The sequence below is a fragment of the Ixodes scapularis genome, unplaced genomic scaffold (assembly GCF_016920785.2).
Source record: "Ixodes scapularis isolate PalLabHiFi unplaced genomic scaffold, ASM1692078v2 PGA_scaffold3__209_contigs__length_174095766, whole genome shotgun sequence".
NCBI classification, from domain to species: domain Eukaryota; kingdom Metazoa; phylum Arthropoda; class Arachnida; order Ixodida; family Ixodidae; genus Ixodes; species Ixodes scapularis.
Window position 1 is genome coordinate 88994821 of NW_024609868.1, and position 20591 is coordinate 89015411.

The following is a 20591-nucleotide window of genomic DNA, read 5'->3' on the forward strand; positions in this document are numbered from 1 at the left end:
GTGCTCAACCCTAGGAGGACAAGGGGTAGAGACGTGGCCCATTTATCTGGTGTGGCGTGGGCCATGAGGGAGGCCTTGAGATGGCGATGGAACCTTTCGCCACGTGCCACGACGAGGTGGGAACCAGTGTAAGGTGGCTGGAGCGAACGGCGGACGCTGTCGACGCGCAAAAAAACGCGTAGCCACTGTTGTACCCTTCGTAGTTTGAAGGAGAGCTTCTAGGGGAAGTAATATGGCGGCGCAACCAGGAATGAACCACCTGTAGTAATTCACCAGGCCCAGAAAACGGCGGAGCTGTTTCTAAACAACAAAATATATAAAGCTAATAAGGAAAGGTTGTTCTAAAATGTTCAAAAAGATTCGCAACGTGGGTACGCAGAACTGAATACACAACACGGAAGCCGCGTTTCTTTGCTCTCAACTCGGGTTCGTTGCAGTAGTTAAATTCTACCTCGGCTGTGGCAAAACAGCAACATGATGCTGCGAACGCCCATTAAACCAATACTAGCAACGCCACCTTTTTTTTTTTTTTTTTGTAGCCGTGATTAGAATTTTGTTTATTGCCAAGAAACTTGGCAGGTAGTTTTGAAAAAGTCATGCTCTACAAAACTGAAGCTGATATGCAATCTGACTACAAAACATTTGTTGTTTGCGCTCTACTGAGGCCGGTGATATCTCATATCGATTTGAGCTCTTGCCTGAAAAATAATACACAGGGTATGATTTCCTTTGCAGGAAATCGGAGCTTGTCATCTATTAAAGCTTCTGACAGTCACCCGTAAAAACAACAACATTGACTACCACGTTTGGATGCGAAGATAACATGGTGGGCGATATGCTTCTACCGCTGAAGAGTAAAATCACTTGCGCCTTCGCGTCGAAAAAAAGAATTGAAAGTGTCCTGAGGAATAAAAGACACGACTTCCGAGTACAATACCAGCTATAGTGGACAAGGCCTGCGGATAACGTCATCGTTAGTGGCTCCGCGACGTGCCTTGAGGGGCAAACACGCAGAAGGTCGACAAGAGCCGCCGCAAAGCGCGGAAGTCTCCTCCGTCCGAAATCTGCACGCAGCGTCGCCGCGTGCAGGTTTCGCGTCAGTTGTCAAACGCTACGAGAAGCACTGGCGGCGATGCTAACACGACCTAGGTGGCACTGCGTGTATCCACTATTTAAAACCACTATTCGCCTCGGGATTCAATCGGCACGGCTCATCTGGTGAAAGGCAGTACTACACTGACTTGGAGTAAAATGAATGCTGCGAATGCAAGGCATAAGTAATGGGAGGCGCCAATGCAGACCAGCCTCGCGCACTAGATTCAACTGCGCGGACTCTGTACCACTGTCCGTGTTCTGTGATGTTAGGGTGGATGCTTTTTATCTCCACCCGCATTGAGGACAGATGGAACCACTACGTTTCCCATAGAGAACCGTGGATAAACAATGAGCACGATTCCTCTAAATTCGATGTGGGTCTCGAAGCGAATAGATCCGTTGCTCTCGGGAGGGGGCGCGATCGTCCGCAAGACTAAAGCGCCTGAATTATACAAGTACCGGCATCGTTTGATCGTGCCTCGGGCACTCTTATTGAACGCCGGCGACGCGTCGCCATTTTTGGCTCACGGCAAATCCCACATCCCAACTCGCACGCTCACTGGTCTGCTGTGAATGCCGGCGCAGCGCCGTCGAACCAAACTAGATGGGCAGCGACGCTCCGCCATTTTTGGCTCAAGCGCGTCCCACCATGCACCAGCTTGGCGGTGCTTGTTAATAAAATCCATCCAGCGCTTTACGAAAGACGCCACCATGCTTTGCTGGCTGCACCACCCAAGCGACACGACCATAAAAGCGGTGCTGTAACGTGTGATTACACCCGTGCTATGTTTGAATACATGCATTTAGTGTCACTAATTAAGTTACGCTTATTTAGCGTTATATATAACTATAACGCCACTGCTTTTATCTCGCGTGATTTCTCTTTCATTTTGGCTCATATTCACCTTCCCCGGCCAAAACTTCACCTGTCGCTTCTAGAGTAAAAGGGGGTGGTTAATTGGATTCGAGTTGAAGTCCTCAGCAACCAGCTTCTACGAGCGAAATTTAACTTTTCTGTTTAAAACGAAAAAGATTTCTCTGCCATTAGAAAGGGACACTAGGTACGTCCATGTCCCGATGGAGCTGGTCACGTGATATAAAACTCCCTCGAGGCCACATCGGCGGCCGCGGTCACAAGATGAGCAAACCGGCCCTGGGGTTAGTGCCGGTGTTGGCCGGGCGGCGGTCTTCGCGAAAGTGGGCCTTGTAATCTCCCAGCTTGCGGTCGCGAGCTTGTAACCGAGCAACCTGTGCACTCCGTCGGTCGAAGACATGGTGTGTGCGGCGTGCCACGGTCTGGTTGGCTCTCTGAGGGTGGGAAAAAAATTCGTTTTACGCCCACCTGGCTTTTCTCTTCTTTCGTCGTTGGGTTTGTGCAACGAAGTCGAGAGCCCGCACAAGCCGCGAATTCGCCGTCTATGTCGTCGCCACTGCTCTCGTTCTTGGACGACGAACGGTCTCTCCTTCGACTGTAACAGTGTGTCTTCGAACGACTTGAAATTCATAAGCCGACTGTGCTGTACCAGGTGACACTAGAACTGAAGCAAGCTGGACATCTCAGAGTTATCTGAGCAAAATACGAGACGTCAAATGTCATCCGGGTCGTGTTCAGAAGTTTACTCGGTCTGACGCCAGGGTAAGGGTTGTATACCTTAGCGTTCTAAAACATACCCGTTTCCAGCGTTCTTCAATCTCTGTTGTCGCGTGCCACAATCCGCCAGAGTAACTAGGATCCATTTGGGTAAGATCTGAAACACAGCGCCGTTGACTTGTGTGCGTGGTGTCATTATGGCGCCGCTGTTGGAACGATATCTAATGCTCTGGCTGCACCCATCAAGTCCGGTCTACGTCGACATATTGCCCAGACAACAAAAATTTCCTATTGTTTACTAATCGAGACTTGTTTGCAGAACTGAGAGGGACCTCCCCGAAAAACTCAAATTATATTTTTACCTAGTAAATGAGTCCGGATGATCAAAATATTGAACGTGGGTCATGCAATAAAGGACGGGGATTACAAATAGACATACAGCTCAGAATTTCGAGAAAAAAACGTTTCATGACCACTAGTCATCAATATTTCAATGCAATTGTACTTACCTACATTCAGATTCCTGTGTCAGCCTTAATTTAGTTTATTGAGAACCAAGTGTGAATTCCAATGTGCAAAAATTACTATTTTCTTTATTGTCCAAACAATATAGTCACATTTTTTTTTCAATTTCAAGGTTGTTCGCGACTTTGCCAAGCCAAGCGGAGATGGCCAAAAGTTGTATCACTTACTCCAAACAAAAGCTTCATTTTCATATAATTTGGTAAGTCTGGACAATTTCATTATACGGAAATATTTTTTGTTGTTTTTATTTTTTTACGTTTGTGGTAATCATGCCCGATACTGCATTTAAACTCGACAAATCATGCGCGGGCACTGAATAGTTTTACGAAAGCTTTCAGACTGGCTTGCCGAAGAAGCATTCTTGAAGTTCAGGGACTCCGTTATCTCAAAAAGTCCGGCGATTGCCCTCCCAAAAGAGGACTTTCACACGTCATCAAAGCAACTAGAGTAAGCAAGGTCTTCCATGACTTTTTTATGCGAAACCATTGAGTCATTGCGCCTGCTTGATTTTCCACTAAGGTAGTGACCTTTCTATACAGGCACGCAGCCAGGCTCACCTCGGCAGCGCTGAACTTCAAATATCTAATTGACAGGCGAGCCTCTTTACAGTATAGCTTGACTCCTAAGAGGGAAGTCAACTTCCAAAAAATAAATCTTAAATTCTCGGATAGGACAGCCATGTCACAAAACAAGCAGCCCCTACTAAAATAATACAAATATCTAGTTATTTGTACCTGTAGATAGAGTTTGCTCAGAAGCAATTTTGAAGCATTTCCCTGTTTTGAAACGTCTACCTCGGAACAGGAGCATTGTTCGAAATAGCTCAAATATCTCTGAAGACGTAAATATGGCGTCAATTGTTTCCTCCTTTTTGATTGCGGAGGGGGGGGGGGGGGGGTTGTGTGAGATACGCAGGCTATCTTGGCAATTAAAATGTATTTGGGTGTTCCGTGTTCATTTAAATATGCATTTGGACGTTTTATTCATTATTAGTGATTATTCTCCAAGGTTGGCTTCACACAAACACCAAACCTGCAACTTCGTTGTTATGTACAAACATTTTTTGTTTGTTTTTTACGGTTCATAAGTTTTCTTCTTTTGTTTTGTGTTTACCGTTTTTTATTAACTAAAAATTTCTGCCTGCAACACTGAAGTGACGCCAGCGGCCGACCTAGGTTTCGGAAGAACTTTTACAAATCGATTACAATGAATTTGGTTGCGTTTAATGAATGCAGTCGAAGCGCACTCGATACTCGCTCAGCGGCAAGAGACAAACGCTAGATAGTCTGTTTTCTCGACTTCCGGTCCGAGCCGCAAATATGCCTCCCAGTAATGTCAAGCCACTTAAAACCCGAAGAAATTCGAATATTCATATTAGTATGGTACGTACTCGCTTGCCGTTTTCGAAATTAATCGGTACTTCATAACATGATGGAAAAAGTAAAGCTCGGGTATTAAAAAATACATATAGCTTGGGTAGCTCCACAGATCGACAGAGTAGCCTTTTTAATGACTACTGAAAGGCAAGCTTTATTTATTTATTTTGGCCTATTAAACATTTCTTAAAACATTAAAATCTATAAAATGTTCTGACAACGAACTCAGTACGTACACTGAGCTACGCTGTTAGTGCGAACTTAACATCAGTGATTTGTCTACTTTTACTTTGATAAGATGCTGGTGGGCACCGTCATTTACCATTTAAAGGTAATTGTTTATTTACAAACACTAAGAAGTCAACTTCCGTTCAGAGGTCATAGGAACTCCGACTGAACACATTCCACCACTACAGTAGTTTTTATGAGAGTCATTCAATACTGAGTGAAAAACAAAGAAGCACGGTGATGACTTGTTTGCGCTTACATTGCCTTGGAGAGTACGCCATGAGACCACTTAAGGGGGTCGTGAACGTTGTGTGCTAAAGCACTGTTTCGAAAGCGTGTTTTAAGCACACATCGAAACTTGTTACTTGCAAGTGATGGTAAGTGCCGGCACGGAACTTATCATCACATTGGCAACTAATGCGTATACAAATATTCGTCGATGGATTGAATCCTGACGAGTGCATACATTCGATTATCGCAGTGCTCGTGTTGAATGCTGGGTTTGGCTGACGGGCTTTGGGCTCCGAGAATGTATCACAGTGAAAAGGCAGATAGATTTCGAAGAAAAAGAAGAACGAAATAGTTTCGGTATATTTCTGAACTTCCGTACCAGAAAGGAGGCTTTTGAGTTTCTAGACTTTATTTTGGCCAACTAAATGATATACGATTAGAAAAAGTACACTTTAAAATCATTTATCCTAGACCAAAAGTTATTTTATGGCCCCTTTAAAGTGGGGCCCCATAATACGCCACCGCTTGAGCATGGTAATGTGTGAGGCGCTGCCGATAAAGAAAGATTGACGTCAAAGAGAGGGAGAAAAAGAGAGACATCTGAACCCTCTGGCAAACATAAAACATGCCTCAAATGTGTTTTTTTTTTTTTTTTTTGCGTCACCTTAATTTTTTTATTAACCAATAGAACTTCTTTTCGCTCTCAAGAAGTAAGGGTTTATTCACATGGTGCATTTTTTTAACGCGCAACGGTTTAACGAAACCAAAATTTCGCGCAATCGACTAGTTCACGCGTCGAGTTAGACGAGCGAAAGTTGTGATATAATCGTTCTAAGAATTTCGCCAAACCTTGTCACCTGTACCGGGAATCTTCAAAGCAAACAATATGAAGTACGCACAGTGTGAAGACACAGTCGGCTTTGTGACTTATTATCACGCGATGAACTTCCTCGGATTTGGCCCACTCGATTTACGAGGCCTCCCAAACGTTGAAAGACCGGGAACGACAAAGCGCAGGCGGATAGTCTCGAAGTGTATCTAATCATGTCCTTTAATACCTGACACTGTGGTCCAGGAAATTAAAAAGAAAACTTTTATTTTAAGGAACAGACACAGAAGGGAGCGTCTCAATCTCAGCTAACTGGTTTATTTCTCAAGCAACGTATGTATATGTACTCATACAGTCACTCTCGCCGACCTTCTATACAGACAGATCTCCCTTGATGAAAGAATTGTCAAGTACAAAGGTAATACATACTCAAAAAAAAGACCAAATGGTCAAGCCCCAAAAAAACATCATTGTCAACCACCTTCTACGCAGAGATCTCCTTTGCTGTAAGCATTTTCAATTACAGAGAACATTGAATTAGCGTGAGGGAGGGACGTACTCCTCCCATAAGAATGACTGAGTGCGCCACGCGGATGGTGGCACGGGCTTCGTGTGTTTTCTTCGCCGTCTTCTAGGATGGCGCAAACACTCGGTCTTCCTGTAACTCAGGCGTTCTAACTTTAGCTGTTCTCACTTCCACTACTGTTGGCATCGAAAATGGCAAGACGTTTCAGTTTGTCGCCTGGGGTTGTAGATTCGTAGAAACGTTGACTGCGCTGTTGCCCACGGATGTGCTCGATATGATAAGGGTTGTTAGAAAGTCGCTGCGTGACAACATTTCAATCCTTGTACTTCGGAAGTAACTTGCGTTATTCACCACTCACCGTCGGTTCATGCTGAACTAGGACGATGCCCCCAGGTTCAGACGTCGGTGCTTGACGACAGTTTTTTTTTGTGGCGGCGCTTTTTTTTCTCTTGGTCAAGTCAGATGGCTTGGATAGCAGTCGCCCGTCGACTTGACATGCCCTCGTTTGTCTGAGTGAACGCGTCACGCAATGTGTCGTCTAGATGATTTCTGTTTAAGCGTCTTGACTTGTAGCTCAACAACAGTCTGAAAGGGGCGCTCTGTATCGCGCTCTGATACGTGTTGTGAGACTCCATTGAACGAGATCAGCACCTTCATTCCAATCTTTACCATCCTTGGTCTTCCTCTAGGTAGCAATCGCTAGAGTGATTGCCGTGTTGAACCAATCAACTTTACCATTCGCATGGAGCGTAGCCGTTGAATTCAAAACGTGAGCGATCCCGGCTTCTTCGCAATATTTCTTGAAAGCTGTTCTAGCACACACCACTCCTCAGTCCGTGACTAATGGGGCTGATGGTCCAAAAACTTCAAGGATGTGTCGCAAACAACGTGTAGTCGCTTGAGCTCCTGTGTTCCTAACAGGCGCGAGCATGACAAACTTTGTGAATGTGTCTATGGCTACGGCAATGTCTAAATTTTTGAAACGGGCCTAAGCGGTCGATATGAAGAGTGTGGACTTAAAAACCGAACTTGTCGGTTTAATGAAGCATGCCCCGTGTCTTTCCTGTAGAGCTCGTTTGGTACAGGCACTCTGCGCACGCAGCCGCATACATCCGCACATATCGCTTCGTTCCTGTGAGCCAGTATTTTTCGTTGATGAGATTCACTGCCTTGTCTTTCTCGACATGTCCCCATTCATCATGACAACGCAATACTACCTGCCTTCGCAATGGTTTCGGCAAGAGACACAGCAGCCCCTTTGAGTTCCTTCAGAAGACAACATTCTTCTGAAGTTTGAACTCTGATTGGATGCGACGCTCACCACGGAAAGTGCAGGTCTTTGTAAGACTTGTTTGACGTGGTTCACAACGGCATCCAGTCATGTTTTCCGGTCATCACGGTAGCGCAAATGTGAAGACCTTCGTACTCTTTCATTTCTTCTGCTGGTCAAATCGGCGACCGACTCAGGGCATTAACGTGCTACATAGACGCTGCATTCCTGTGAACAACAATGAATGTGAATTCCTGCAGTCACAGCCACCAGCGTACCGCTCGGGGCAAGGTTTCACGTTTGCTCATTGATCCTTGAAAAGCGCTTCAATCTGTAACAACAGCGAAATCATTGCATGAAAGGTACGTTTTCGCCGTCCTACGGTCCACACAATATGTGTTTTCAGCTCGTAGAAATGATATTGCTGCCTGGCTTATGAGGTTCACCGACTTCCTTACACCACAGGGTGGAAGTGACCATCACTCTGGAGTGGTAGCAGCATGCCCCCCCCCCCCCCCCCTCTCCAGTATTTTTTGCTGGCGTCAGTGTGGACTTCAGTTGGAGCTTCATGGTTGTAGAGGACCAAGAGAGGACCATCTTGTAAGGGCTGTTTAAGGACACAAAACGCAGTGTCTAGATTGGTGGTTCACTCCCAATGTGAACCTTCCTTGAGATGCTTCCTCAACTGATGTGCAAGCGTGGCTAAATTTTTGACTAACCGTCTGAAGTAGTTGACCAATTCAAGAAACATTGTTGGGACTCATGAGCTCGGGGGGGGGGGGGGGGGGGGGGGGGTGTTGGAAAAACGATTAAAGCTTTCAGTTTGCAATTGCTGAAGCTGAGTCCGATCGCTCCGACCTCGAAGTCCAGGTACGTGGCCTTGTCGATCATATAGTTATATTTCATGATATGTAGCGTGAGGTTCGCAGCTCGTAACACCTGAAAAACTTGCACGAGATGCGCAAGACCCTTATCAAAGTCTTTGGAAGAAATAAGGACGTTATCTATCTTGTTTAGAGCGAAACCATATCGTAACTGCTTCAAGACCACATTCATCATGCGTTGGAAGACCGCTGGAGCGTTGATGAGTCCCAAAGGAATTTTTAGAAACTCGTAGAGTCCTATGGCGTTAAAAAAAACTGTCTTAGCTTGAGAATCCTGAGCCATCGGCATCAGATAATAGCCAGAAGCTAGAACGAGCATCGTAAGCAGCACGTTCCTTGTAGACGGTTCCTACGGCTTATCTTCGATGAGCGGTAGGAGATACTAATCCTTAGTAATTGCATTGAGCGCCTTGTACTCGACACAAAGTGGTTTCTCCGCGGTTCTCCTTTTCACGACGAGTAACGGGCTCGCATACTCGGAAAACGAGTCACCCCCCCCCCCCCCACCCCCCCCCCCCCCTCCCCCCAGACGATACCCACTTCTTTCAACTCCTCAAGTGCCTGTTTCACTACAGCGCGTTGTTAATAGGCCAGTCGGTACGGGCGGAAAGATACTGGTTTTGAACCAGCAACGCTCTCGACGTTCATTTCTGCCTCCCTCGTTGAGCTAAGCTTGAAGACACTGGCTGCAAAGCAGTGTCGGTAGGCGTTGCTGAGATTCACCAGCCTTGCAAATTATTTAGGAGTGACCTGAGGTCCTGCTGAACGTCTTCTCGCTTGATGGATTCAAAGAGATTCATCGTCTTCTGATTCATTGTGCTCTCAGCCGTTTCTGCACACAAAGAGCCTCTTGCCTCTGCCTCACCCTTCAAAACATGTAGGTTTGATTGGATATGCTCAGGATGGGCAGGACTCAGTCTCCGCTTTGTGTTACGTCGATCACACAAGCTGGCAAACAGTGCTTGTTGCCCTCGTGCATCAGCAATTGTGCATCCACAAAGACGTATCCGGTCGCAGAGTCCTTGGTTGTCAGATGAAAAATCCCTAGTACGTTTTCTGGAGAAATCACAACATACTCCTTGGTTCACACCGTTAAGAAACAGGGTTGAAGATCAGAAACTTAAAAACATGGAAGTTGATCATCGTCCTTATCAAAGTTTCCGTGCTCCTCAAAAACGCGACGCGTGTTTCCTCTTTGCATGATTGTGACATGTGGTTGCTCTGTAACAGGCTGTCCAATAAAAAGGGCAATCGTTTGTGCATTATCAGGGACGATATAGATTTGAACGCGGGAATTTCTTTGGTTTACCGTGATGCTGGCGTCTGTATCTCCTTATTTATTTATCTATTTTATTTATTTCTATATTTTGCAGCCCCGTGCGGCTATGGCAGGAGTGCCGATTATGTACAGATAGTCAAGACATCACAATCAAGCACTAGAAATGACACACAGAAACTCGCCTGGTTGTACTGACCGGACGTTCCCTGGTAACAAATTCCAAAACTCAATAGTGTGAGGAACGAACTGTAATTAAACAAGTCGGTACGTGGGTGAAAGGGTAAAATATTTAAATCGTAGTGGCTCCTTGTTGAAGTTGGTTTGACAAGCTTTAAGTAGTTATCTAAAGAGAAAACACGAGATGAGTTCATCATGAAATACAACTACTTAAGGCGCTCAATACAGCGACTCTCAGAAAGAGAATATAGGCCTAACGCGTGATGGTTACGAGAAAGAGTACAATATTTGTCATATACCGCCGACAAATAGAACGTACCGATTTATTTTGACCTAATTCGACATATAATATTTGTCAAATTGTTTGTACGGAAACCAAATTATAAAAGCATAATCGATGATTGTAGGGTACTCTGATGCATCCATGCATTTTAAGGAATTTGTTACATGTCGTGTCAATTTGCTTTGACCAAAAGAGATTTGGCGTAAAGAGGAGACCAAAGGATTTATTTTGAAAACTTTCTGGAGATAAACTGTCGCATAAACAATTCAACACAGAAGGTTATGAAACGCCTACAAACAGTGATAAAAACAGTTTTACGGAAGTTCAAGTTCATTCGCCAGTTTTCAAATCACGCACAAAATTCCGAAATGAATTGTTACGCATATTTTAATCATTTGTAGAGTTTATGCTGTGATATATTGCACAGTCGTCAGCGTAAAGTCGCATCTTAGTGGGCACATAACGTGGCAAATCATTAATATACAACAAAAAGAGTAATCACCCAAGAACCCATCCTTGCTTAACGCCTGATGACGCAGCTACACTGTTGGATTTGGATCAGTTAAAATAGGCAAACTGCGATCGAAACGAAAGAAAACGAGATATCCAATTGCCCAGGGAACGTTTGTTTGAAGTTAGGTTAAGATTATGTAGAAGTATGGAATGACGAACTGTGTCGAAATCTTTAGACAGATCTATAAATATAGCATCAACTTGGTTACCTGTGTCAAGAGACTGACCGACATAATAAACAAATTATGTTAGTTGTGCCATTGTGCTACCACCGCGTCAAAAGCCGTATTGAAAACCGCATAAAAACTAGTTTTGAGAAATCTATAACATATATGATGTGTTCTAAATATTTACACGAGTGCACAGTTACAGGGTTTGGTTTGTATTTTGACAGTGGGTGTACAGTGTGCTCAACTGTTAAATATAACGCGGGAGCGGTGGCCGAAACTGATAGCAGAGCTGTCTAGCGATTAAATCAATGATGCGGCGGAGAATAAGGCGGCTCTTCTTGCCGGTTGTCGCCACTCCCCGATACAATTCTCTCATGATCACCTTGTTTCTTTCTTTATCGCCCACGCTTTAAATTTTTGTTTTTGACACCTACGCATTTAGCACGCGGGGCCATATCTCGGTGATCTTGCAGTTTCTCTGAAAAAAGGCCACCTCCTTTAAACAACAAAAAACAAAATCAAAGAGTGACTTCTTTATTTTTTATCTCCGACTCATGCATGGATGATCGTTTCGGAACTGAGAGTGTAACTGCACAAAGCAACAGCTGCATAAGCTGCCAGGGTAAGCCGGTAGATGACGCATGCACTCTCTGCGGCCACCGCTCCCGCGTTATGTTTAACAGTTGAGTACACTGTACGTCTCCAGATTTACATAATGGAAGGATTTTCGCGAGTTTTCAAGACGAAGGGACTATAGCCGTTTGAAGCGACTTTTGAAAAATAACCGTACGATACCGACAGCACCAAAGAGAGTATCGGACAATAAACTAAAATAAATATGGTATGTCATCAGTACCAGGACATTTTTTAGTATCTAAATTAAAAACCATGTTTTGTACACCCTGAACGCTCGGAGCTATGTCATTGAACACAGGTTGCGAAAGATGAGTAAAAAGAGGAATTTCGAAATTGTCAGTGCGTCATTAGTAGTCACGTCATTAATTATAAACGAATTAGAAGTCGTAATGTTCGGTAAAATAAATCACCAGAAGTTTCTAAGATTGCTTTACATTAACCTTTGCAATGTAACACAACAATAGAAGAACTTCACCGAATTAGTCCATATCGAAGTTTCTTCTTGGCTTTATGAACTGAGGTCTTTACAGTATCAGCGCAACATCTTCCAGGACGATGTATACAGCCACGTCGCAATAAGTGTAATAATCATTTTGCAATCCAAGGAGTGGCAATGCAGTTGTTTTTTTCTGAGCTTAGAGTGGCAGAAACCAATGGATACAGGATTTATCTAAGTTTTGATAAAAAGTTACGAGAACATTCACAACACGAGAACTACTAAGTTGTTCAAACATTAGAAAAAAAAACATCCCTTCAGGGGATGCCCTTTGAACGTTCTAATGAAGCGATGCAAGAGGATCCCTTCATTAGAACGTTCTTTCAAACAAACGTGTCACCTTCTTTACCTTCTTTTCTAGTTTCGTGCCATGGCGGCGAAAAGAAAATATTAATTTGATATCAAAAGGAGGTGGTTGATGCAGGTTTGTTTTTGTCTGCCCATTTTTCTTTTGAATACTTGTCTGGTGTCAGTAAAAAAACGCTTATACGCGATTTGTTGACCAGTTTATTTCCAATCCCCCTGTACAGAAGTATCGTTCCCAGTGGGGGCCAAAATGTGCTCAAGCGCGCAAAAAAAGGATGATTTTGCCCCCTTCAGTAAAAACTTTATTAATTTTTTAATTTGCACTCTAGTACGTTGACGGCGGTCTTAGGTAGTAACGCGTTACTGTAATATTGTTACTTTTTGGTAACTTGTAACTGTGACGAGTTACTTTTTAAAAATTTAACTTCTAACTGTAGTTCTATTACTTTTTTCTGGGGTAACGATGAAAGTAACGACGCTACTTTTGTCGTTACTTTCCAGTGCTTTATGAATAATATATCACTGAACGAGTACAATTTAGATATTGCTTGCACTTTCCAAATCGTCTATTCCGACATTTCGAGTGTCAAGTTGGCCTTGCACAAACTTGTGAATACTTTCTTTCTTACGAGTCACGACCCGAATATAGCCACGTGTAGACTTCATGAAAAAAAAAATCTAGTTATCTTTACGCACGCGCTTGTACTTTGTGACTGAACACTTGCATCTTAGTGTCTTGAAGCCCTATATCTATGTGTGTTTTTTTTTGTTTTCTTTTTTTTTTGTGAAAACGCTTTTTAATAAAATGAATCAACCGTGAAACAACAATACACGCGGAGGGCACTGAGCATGTTTCGTATTTTGATTAGCGCCAGTACTCCGCACTGCGCTTGTTTCGTATTTTGATTTGCGCCTCTACTCTGGCGTGGAAACTTTCAAACACTAATTTCGAGGTGCAACTTATGCTAAGTTAAAATGTGAAGTAAAAAGCGTACTGCTTTTAATTTTATGCAACAAACTTGGTGAGGGGCGTTTTCTAGTTTTTCCTAATATTTTTGCGTTATAGAAAAGTAACTGAAAAGTAACGTTGTTACTTTTTAAAGGTAACTGTAACGAGTTACTCTTTTGTTGCGGTAACTGTAACGGTAACTTCGCTACTTTTTCCTGAAAGTAACTGTAACTGTAACGAATTACTTTTTAAAAGTAACTTACCAAGCTTGGTTGACAGTAAAGAAACCCGAGACCATCGAACATGCATCCATATATCGCTAAAACGCTGTTTTTCTTCTTTTTTTTTTTTTGCGCGGGCGGGGGGGGGGGGGGGAGGGGGGGAGGGGATGCGCTCTCTGAAGAAACAATTGTGCATTACCGAATCCAGCATACGGTTTTTGAATGTAAGTAATGATGATGGAGTTCCGTACGACATGTTTATGTTATTAGGCTTCTGTAGTATCTCAAGGTCGCTCATGGCTGTCCGTCATGCCGACTCTAATGCGACGGAAGTGCGGCTTTATTTATTTTTTTTTTTTCAAACTGGTTAAGCAGGTTGTAAATTGTGTTTTCAAACCGGATTACGAGACTAGAGTGGCTCGACGTTTGAAAACTGTTCATTGAGATGGGAAGCTTTGAATGTACTCTACAAAAGACTTGCCGAGTGTATTAATGTGGTTTGACCAATGTTGCTTTCAAAAAAAGTGTCTGCGTGGCCTAGTAGGTAGCGCGTCTGACTCGCAAACAAAGGGTCATGGGTCCAAATCCCGCCTGCGTCTGAACGTCTTAAAAAAATTTCTTTAAGCACGTGAATTACTTTATAAAATGAAATTATTTGAGACATGCAGCTACCCTTAATAGACCGATCTCACTAAGCGTTCAGCGCACGCATGACGCCGTCATACCTTTAGTTCACAGGAAGCATGCGGCCATATATGTGAGGGCTCGTGCTCCACACGCGCAGAGCTATAGCGGGGTTGGCGCGGGTCCATATCACAAGAGCGAATGACATTTTAGCGAACGGCGACATTTGAGCGAATGGTCGTTTTAGCGAATGACGGGGGCGCGCGTTAACCCATCCGTCGCGCTGCGCTTTACGCCGCTTCGCGGCGACAGTCTGCGGCAACTCATTACAAAAATATGAACTCATTTGGCCCACCCGAAAACGCCGCTTCGCGGCGTCCGACTATTCGCTAAAGTGTCATTCGGTGAAACGTGGGCGTTCGCTAAAACGTCATTCGATCAAGTGAGTGCCTCCCGGTTGGCGCATGTCCAGAAAGAGTAAAGTTCCCTTGATTACTTGTGACAGCGGGGGCGTATTCAAACTGACTGGTGAGATCGGCCTATTCACATTACATGTCATGTTTTCATGAGTTTCATGCCACGCGTGACGTTACGTTTCTCGTGGGCGTTCTGGGTTGTTTGAAATTCCCGCGCAAGGTCACGTGGCTGTGACGTCATGACTTTATCGACCAATCAGGATTTTCCCGTCCCACCGACGCCCACGCCAACGCCGGATTTTCTGCGACACGAGCTCCATAACGCTCTCACGTTAAGATATATATCGGGTGAATTCCCCTAAATACTCAATTTTACGCATTATAGCACTTTGAAGATAAAACTCGCCGCCAATTTTTCTAGTATAAGTTTTAGGTCGGATACAGGATCGGCCAGGCAAAAAGGCTTCTCCACAAGCTCGCTCCGCCTCTAGGATTTCCCGCCACAGCGATGTCGAGCGATCATTGACAGCGTCCGCGTTTCTTCTTCGGGTGATTGACGGACCTCAGTGAGGTTACTGCAATGTCTCGCTTCAAAAGCGAGGACGCTTGTTTCACCGTCTCGCTCAAAGGGCGTGCCGCTGCTGCGAAGCCTAGTTTTGCGACACGAGGCTCGCCAAAAAGATGCACCGCGTGACTACAGCCTACAAATCTGTATCGCCCTCATCGCTAGAAAAAAGAGGGGAGGGGGGGTGGGAGGGATTGCTCGGTTTTGATGGTTTCTAATGCGTACTTGTTATCTAGATTTCTAGTTGGTCAAATAAGAGTTTGATTTTTGAGTATTATTGATCGAACCCTGGTGTTCATAGTTAACCATGTTCCCTTTCGTCTTTTCGCGGTCGATTTATTACTGTTCTTCAGAGCTGGAAAATTGGAAACGCGGATCAGTAAGTCTTCATTAGCCGGACGCACTGTATTGTTCATGATTAGACGTGTGACTTAAATAACACTAATGAATAAAATACGCATACAGAGACCTTTTGAAGCCTGATGTCCGCGGCACAAGTCCTCTCGACATGACGCAGTACAAGAACCTTTTTGGCTCTTGTCGCGTGCCATCTGGTGTATGTGACAAAGTTCAGTTCACCTCGACAGACGACGAGTCTTCAAGGAATGTGCTGGTCATCAGCAACAATCAGGTATGTGAATGTTACGCTTACCGAGTTCCATCTACGTACGTGATAAACTTGCAGCAGATTTGGCGAAAGAGGAATAGTTTCTATTAGGGGTGTCGCGAACCGGCCGCGGTTCGAGTTCGACCAGGTCGACGTTTTCGAACTTTTAGTAGAAAGTTCGTCGAACCTTGTATTGAGGTTCGACTCGTGTGCGCATGCGCGACAGGCTGGCCAGTTGGCTTCGGATTGGATGGTAATGGCTAAGAGATGAATTAAGTGCAGCGCTGATCGGCTATTTCAGTCAATACAGTACTAAAATTTAAGTTATTAACTTCTTCAGTGAATAGAATTAGTTTCTTTTAATTGCAGTTGTTCACACAATAAAATAACCTGTTGCATAAAAAAAGAAATTCTCCAAACCTAGACATGCTTGTATCAAGGTCTGGCCACACTGTCCACAAAGTCGAACCGGTCGAAACCAAAAAATCTGGTTCGACAAAAGTTCGCGACACCCCTAGTTTCTATGAGTGCTGCAGTTCCGCAAATTTGGCATTCTCGATACATTGCGGATACTGCATTGGCTTCATCAATAAAAACCAAAAAAGTAAGCAATATCTGTGTAACCTACATTATAATCAACGACTGCGCGGGGTAGTCAAATTACTTTTTTGTGGCTCTGACTACCGCAAAGGCTTGCCATATAGCCTTTAACAAAGAGACGATGCCCAGTCATTAAAAAATGGCCAACCATCCGCGGATTACAATGAGGGACGGTTAATTGGAATCACAAATTCAAGCGCCGGCAGTCCTACAATGATAACAGTAACTTAGATAACCAAAAAAAGAGTGCATTTTTTTTCGCCTTTTTCGATAATGTAGTTTTTGTTCAATGTTAAATTTGCCAGGATGAGTATGTGATGTAGATTTTCCGTAAATGTTTGGGAGAACAACTTAGGTGAAGAACGTGAGCAGCAACACTGGATCGCATTTCTGTTTAGATTAAAAATTAACACAAAAAATAATTGAGTAACGCAGGTTTCTGTGGTTACCAGATTTATAATACTGATTTGTTTCTTATTTGCGCCGCTATTAGGCGCAATTGCGTAGCAAATGAGAAGCCACTGAAATTGAGTTTCTGATCTGGGCTAGCGTAAAACTGAAACCGAAAATGAATTTAGTCGGGCCACGTGAAGGTGACTTCATGACAATCACTCCACGGAATATTGCTTTCCAAAGCAATGTATTAAGAAAAGCAGCGTCGGTGTCCAGCTCTTGTACACCCAAAATGTTCGAAAAAACTATTTATATTATCAAGTAAGCAGTATACCTAACTTGCCCAAATTGTGGTTGAAAATTTGTAGGGATATTTATTTATTTATTTATTTTCATACTCTCAATGCCCGGAGGCTCTACAGAGAGGAGTGGGTGGTACAGATGAAATCGTTTGCAAGCTTCTTGAAGTATGTGACGTCCTGGATGGACACGATGGAGGCAGGGAGGTGGTTCCATTCGTTAGATGTTCTTGGAATAAAAGAGTCAAAATAGATGTTCGTATGACATGTCGGCGTGCCAACCTTACACTGATCGTGATCGTGGCGAGGTGACACATATGACGGATGAAAAAATAGTTGATCTTTTAGAATTGGATTAGAATAATAGACTTTATGGAAAAGACAAAGACGAAAGTATTTACGGCGTAAAGCAAGGTCAGGTAAGTCCAAAGTTGTCTTCATTGATGAAACACTAGCAGTACGAGAATAATTAGAAAGGATAAAACGGGCTGCTCGGTTCTGGACTGATTCGAGAATGTGTGATAATGTTACATGACCCGGATCCCAAACGGAACAGGCGTATTCGAGTTTTGGCCTGACTAAGGCTTTATATAATTGCAGTTTGACGGGAAGATTAGCGGAACGAAAATGGCGCCGCAAAAACCCAAGCATACGATTAGCATTACTAGAGACATAGTCGACGTGCATGTTCCAGGAAAGGTTATGAGTTATGTGAATACCAAGATACTTGTATGAAGCAACAGCATCTAATGGTATATCATTAAGGATGTATATGGCAGGGTCAGTGTTTTTAGAGAGTCGCGAAACACGCATGCTTTTACATTTAGTAACGTTAAGCTTCATTAGGGATTCAGCGCACCAAGAAGAAACTACGTCGAGGTCTGACTGTAGTATAGCACACTCTTGGGCATTAGTAATTACGCGATAAAGTACACAGTCATCCGCGAACAATTTAATAGAGGAGACAATTTGCGATGGGAGGTCGTTAATGTAGACTAAAAACCAGAGAGGCCCTAGGACAGATCCCTGTGGTACCCCGGACGTTACAGGAGTAGTAGAAGAATTATGCCCATTGACAGAAACATATTGTGAGCGGTTAGATAAAAAACATTTAATCCAGCCCAAGATGTTAGGATCGATATTAAGTTTACTCAGTTTCAAGAGAAGTAGGTCGTGCGAGACAGAATCGAAAGCCTTAGCAAAATCTAAGAAAATGCAGTCAACTATTAGCCCGGCATCAATGGCAACCATCAGGTCATTAGTAAACGATACGAGCTGTGTTTCACAAAAAAAAAATTTTCGGAACCCGTGTTGACAATTAGTAAAAAAAGAATTGGACTCGAGAAAGGCAACAAGGTGAGAGTAAATGATATGTTCAAGTAATTTACACGGCACACTAGTCAATGATATGGGCCTGTAGTTAAGTGGGGAGTGAGCAGTACCTGATTTATGCAAAGGAACCACCTTCCCTACCTTCCAATCGTTGGGTAACGTGCAACAGTGCAAAGACTGTGAAAAAATTTCGGAAAGAATCAAAGATGAATAGGTGGCGGTGCTCTTCAGGACCGTGTCAGTAGTTTCTTTAGAAATGCCTAGTGTTAATATGTTGGTTGTGAGCGTGCGTTGCATTGCTTAAATGCGCCTCTATGCTTGTGCGCGGGTTGATATTCGCTATGCTTGTTTTCATGTTGTGCGGACTCGTGTAGGTAACCGTGGTAACAAAAACGTATATTTTTATTTTAGAGTCCGCGCTAGGTGGCGCAGGTCGCCACCTTATTCGAAGAGCCGACGTTCAGCAGCCTTTTATCTGTTTACTATGGAAGACGGGATATGAAACATATCCCGTCTTTAATTTGATATCAAATGTAATGTTCACAACACTCAGCAACCTGAACTCCAGTTCTGTACGTACGCCCGCATGTGTACGAACATGTAACTCACGTCTGTTCTGTCGAGCAAAACAGCTTGAATGGCAGGCACTTGCCAGCCTTATTTCTCACAATGGAAGATAACACAAAAAACGGTATTCAGCACGCATAAAAAAAATTAAGTGGAAACTTTCAAGAGAGGCGAAAAAACGTCCAATGCAAAACCGCAAGAACGTAGGTAGAGAACCGCGCTGAGCGGGTCTTCACAGTCCATGAGAGTGGCGAAAATTTCTTGCTGATAGAGGGCGCGAGAGCCGCACCAACCGCATTAGCATCATAGAGTAATTAATATACACAAGGTCAAGAGCGGACACTGCCATAGGCCCCAGCGGCCCAGATAGACCGGTGACAGTTAGCGCTCCTAGCGGGCGGTATTAAGTATAATCTGATTCCGTTTCCGGTCAAGTTAGTTTCGGTTTCGGTTTGGGCGTTTCTGCTCCGGTTCTCCGGTACACTTCTCTCTCTCTCTCTTTCCTCCCCGCCTCGCTTGGCTCTCGGGAGCACCTTGACTCCCAAAGCCGCTGTTTTTGTTTTTTTTTGTCTTTTTTTAATACTGACGCACTTTTGCTTTGTTTTTTACGATAGAGTCCGTGCAAAATGTGTCAAACAATATTTCAACTTACTTCACAAAGCAGAAGTATATATATTTCTTGTTCTTTTTATATTGTAAAGCATTGAAGTTACACAATCACCGCATTGACTCCTGGCTGGTGGAGCATTTTGGGGTCAACAACAGTAAGTAGTTCGAACACATTTTATTGAACCACATTAATGTACACATGATTTACTTCAGAAGCTCTGTATGTTTTATACGAAAGAGATCGATACTCACAAAAATAAATGAATATGAAGGACTTCGGCATTCGTACACTTCGTAATAGATTCTTAGCGGAACCAAGTTAACAAAACCCATCCACGGAGAACGTGCTGTATGATACATTCACTTTCACGCCAACTCGGGTACGGGAAGTAAGTGCAAAAATAAATAAGACATCGCTATCATTTCCAGTCATAAAAGTATAATAACAGTGCGAAGCACACGCCGGATAGTACAAATTCCCGATTTCCGGCAAATATAAAAAAAAACACCAATTTGCATAGCCTCAAGCTCACTGCGGGCGAGCCATTACCAAACAATGAGAACTCTATTCGAAATCTGACAAGATTCAACGTCCCTAAATATTCCCCGAAATTGTTCAGAAAAGAAATATGGCTTCAGAAAAAAGCGGCTAAAAAACTATGGACAGTGAATACAAAAGTGGATACATTTTCTTTCAGATATTGTTAACCTCTATACACTATTTTCTACCGAATTTTTTTAGAAAGTGGACAAATATTTTTGTTAGGGAGCCGTGATACACATTCGCTGGAAAAAGGGGAAACAAATATTTGGAGAGCAAGCTGCACCGCCCACTTAATCACTTTTTGTTTTTGGTTTGGCAACCGCCTCTGTTAATACGCTATTAACAGTTAAACCTGTCTCGTTCTTACTAGCCACTGAAGAGTGCAACCGAACTTTGTCCGAATTCCGGTTAAGAAGTCAAACATATCAACACAAGCGTATTCTGCAAAAC

The 20591-nt window shown here is 43.5% G+C and overlaps 1 protein-coding gene across 1 annotated transcript in view; it reads left to right on the forward strand.

The window, feature by feature from the left end:
* The window catches only part of LOC8050858 (carnitine O-acetyltransferase-like), a 76593-nt gene that overhangs the window by 19237 nt on the left and 36765 nt on the right, over window positions 1-20591 (forward strand). Inside the window, exons 3-6 of the mRNA XM_040223022.2 lie at window positions 3324-3410; window positions 3543-3658; window positions 3751-3804; window positions 15656-15821. Coding sequence (XP_040078956.2) covers window positions 3324-3410; window positions 3543-3658; window positions 3751-3804; window positions 15656-15821 — 423 coding nt within the window. The remainder of the gene's footprint in view (window positions 1-3323; window positions 3411-3542; window positions 3659-3750; window positions 3805-15655; window positions 15822-20591) is intronic.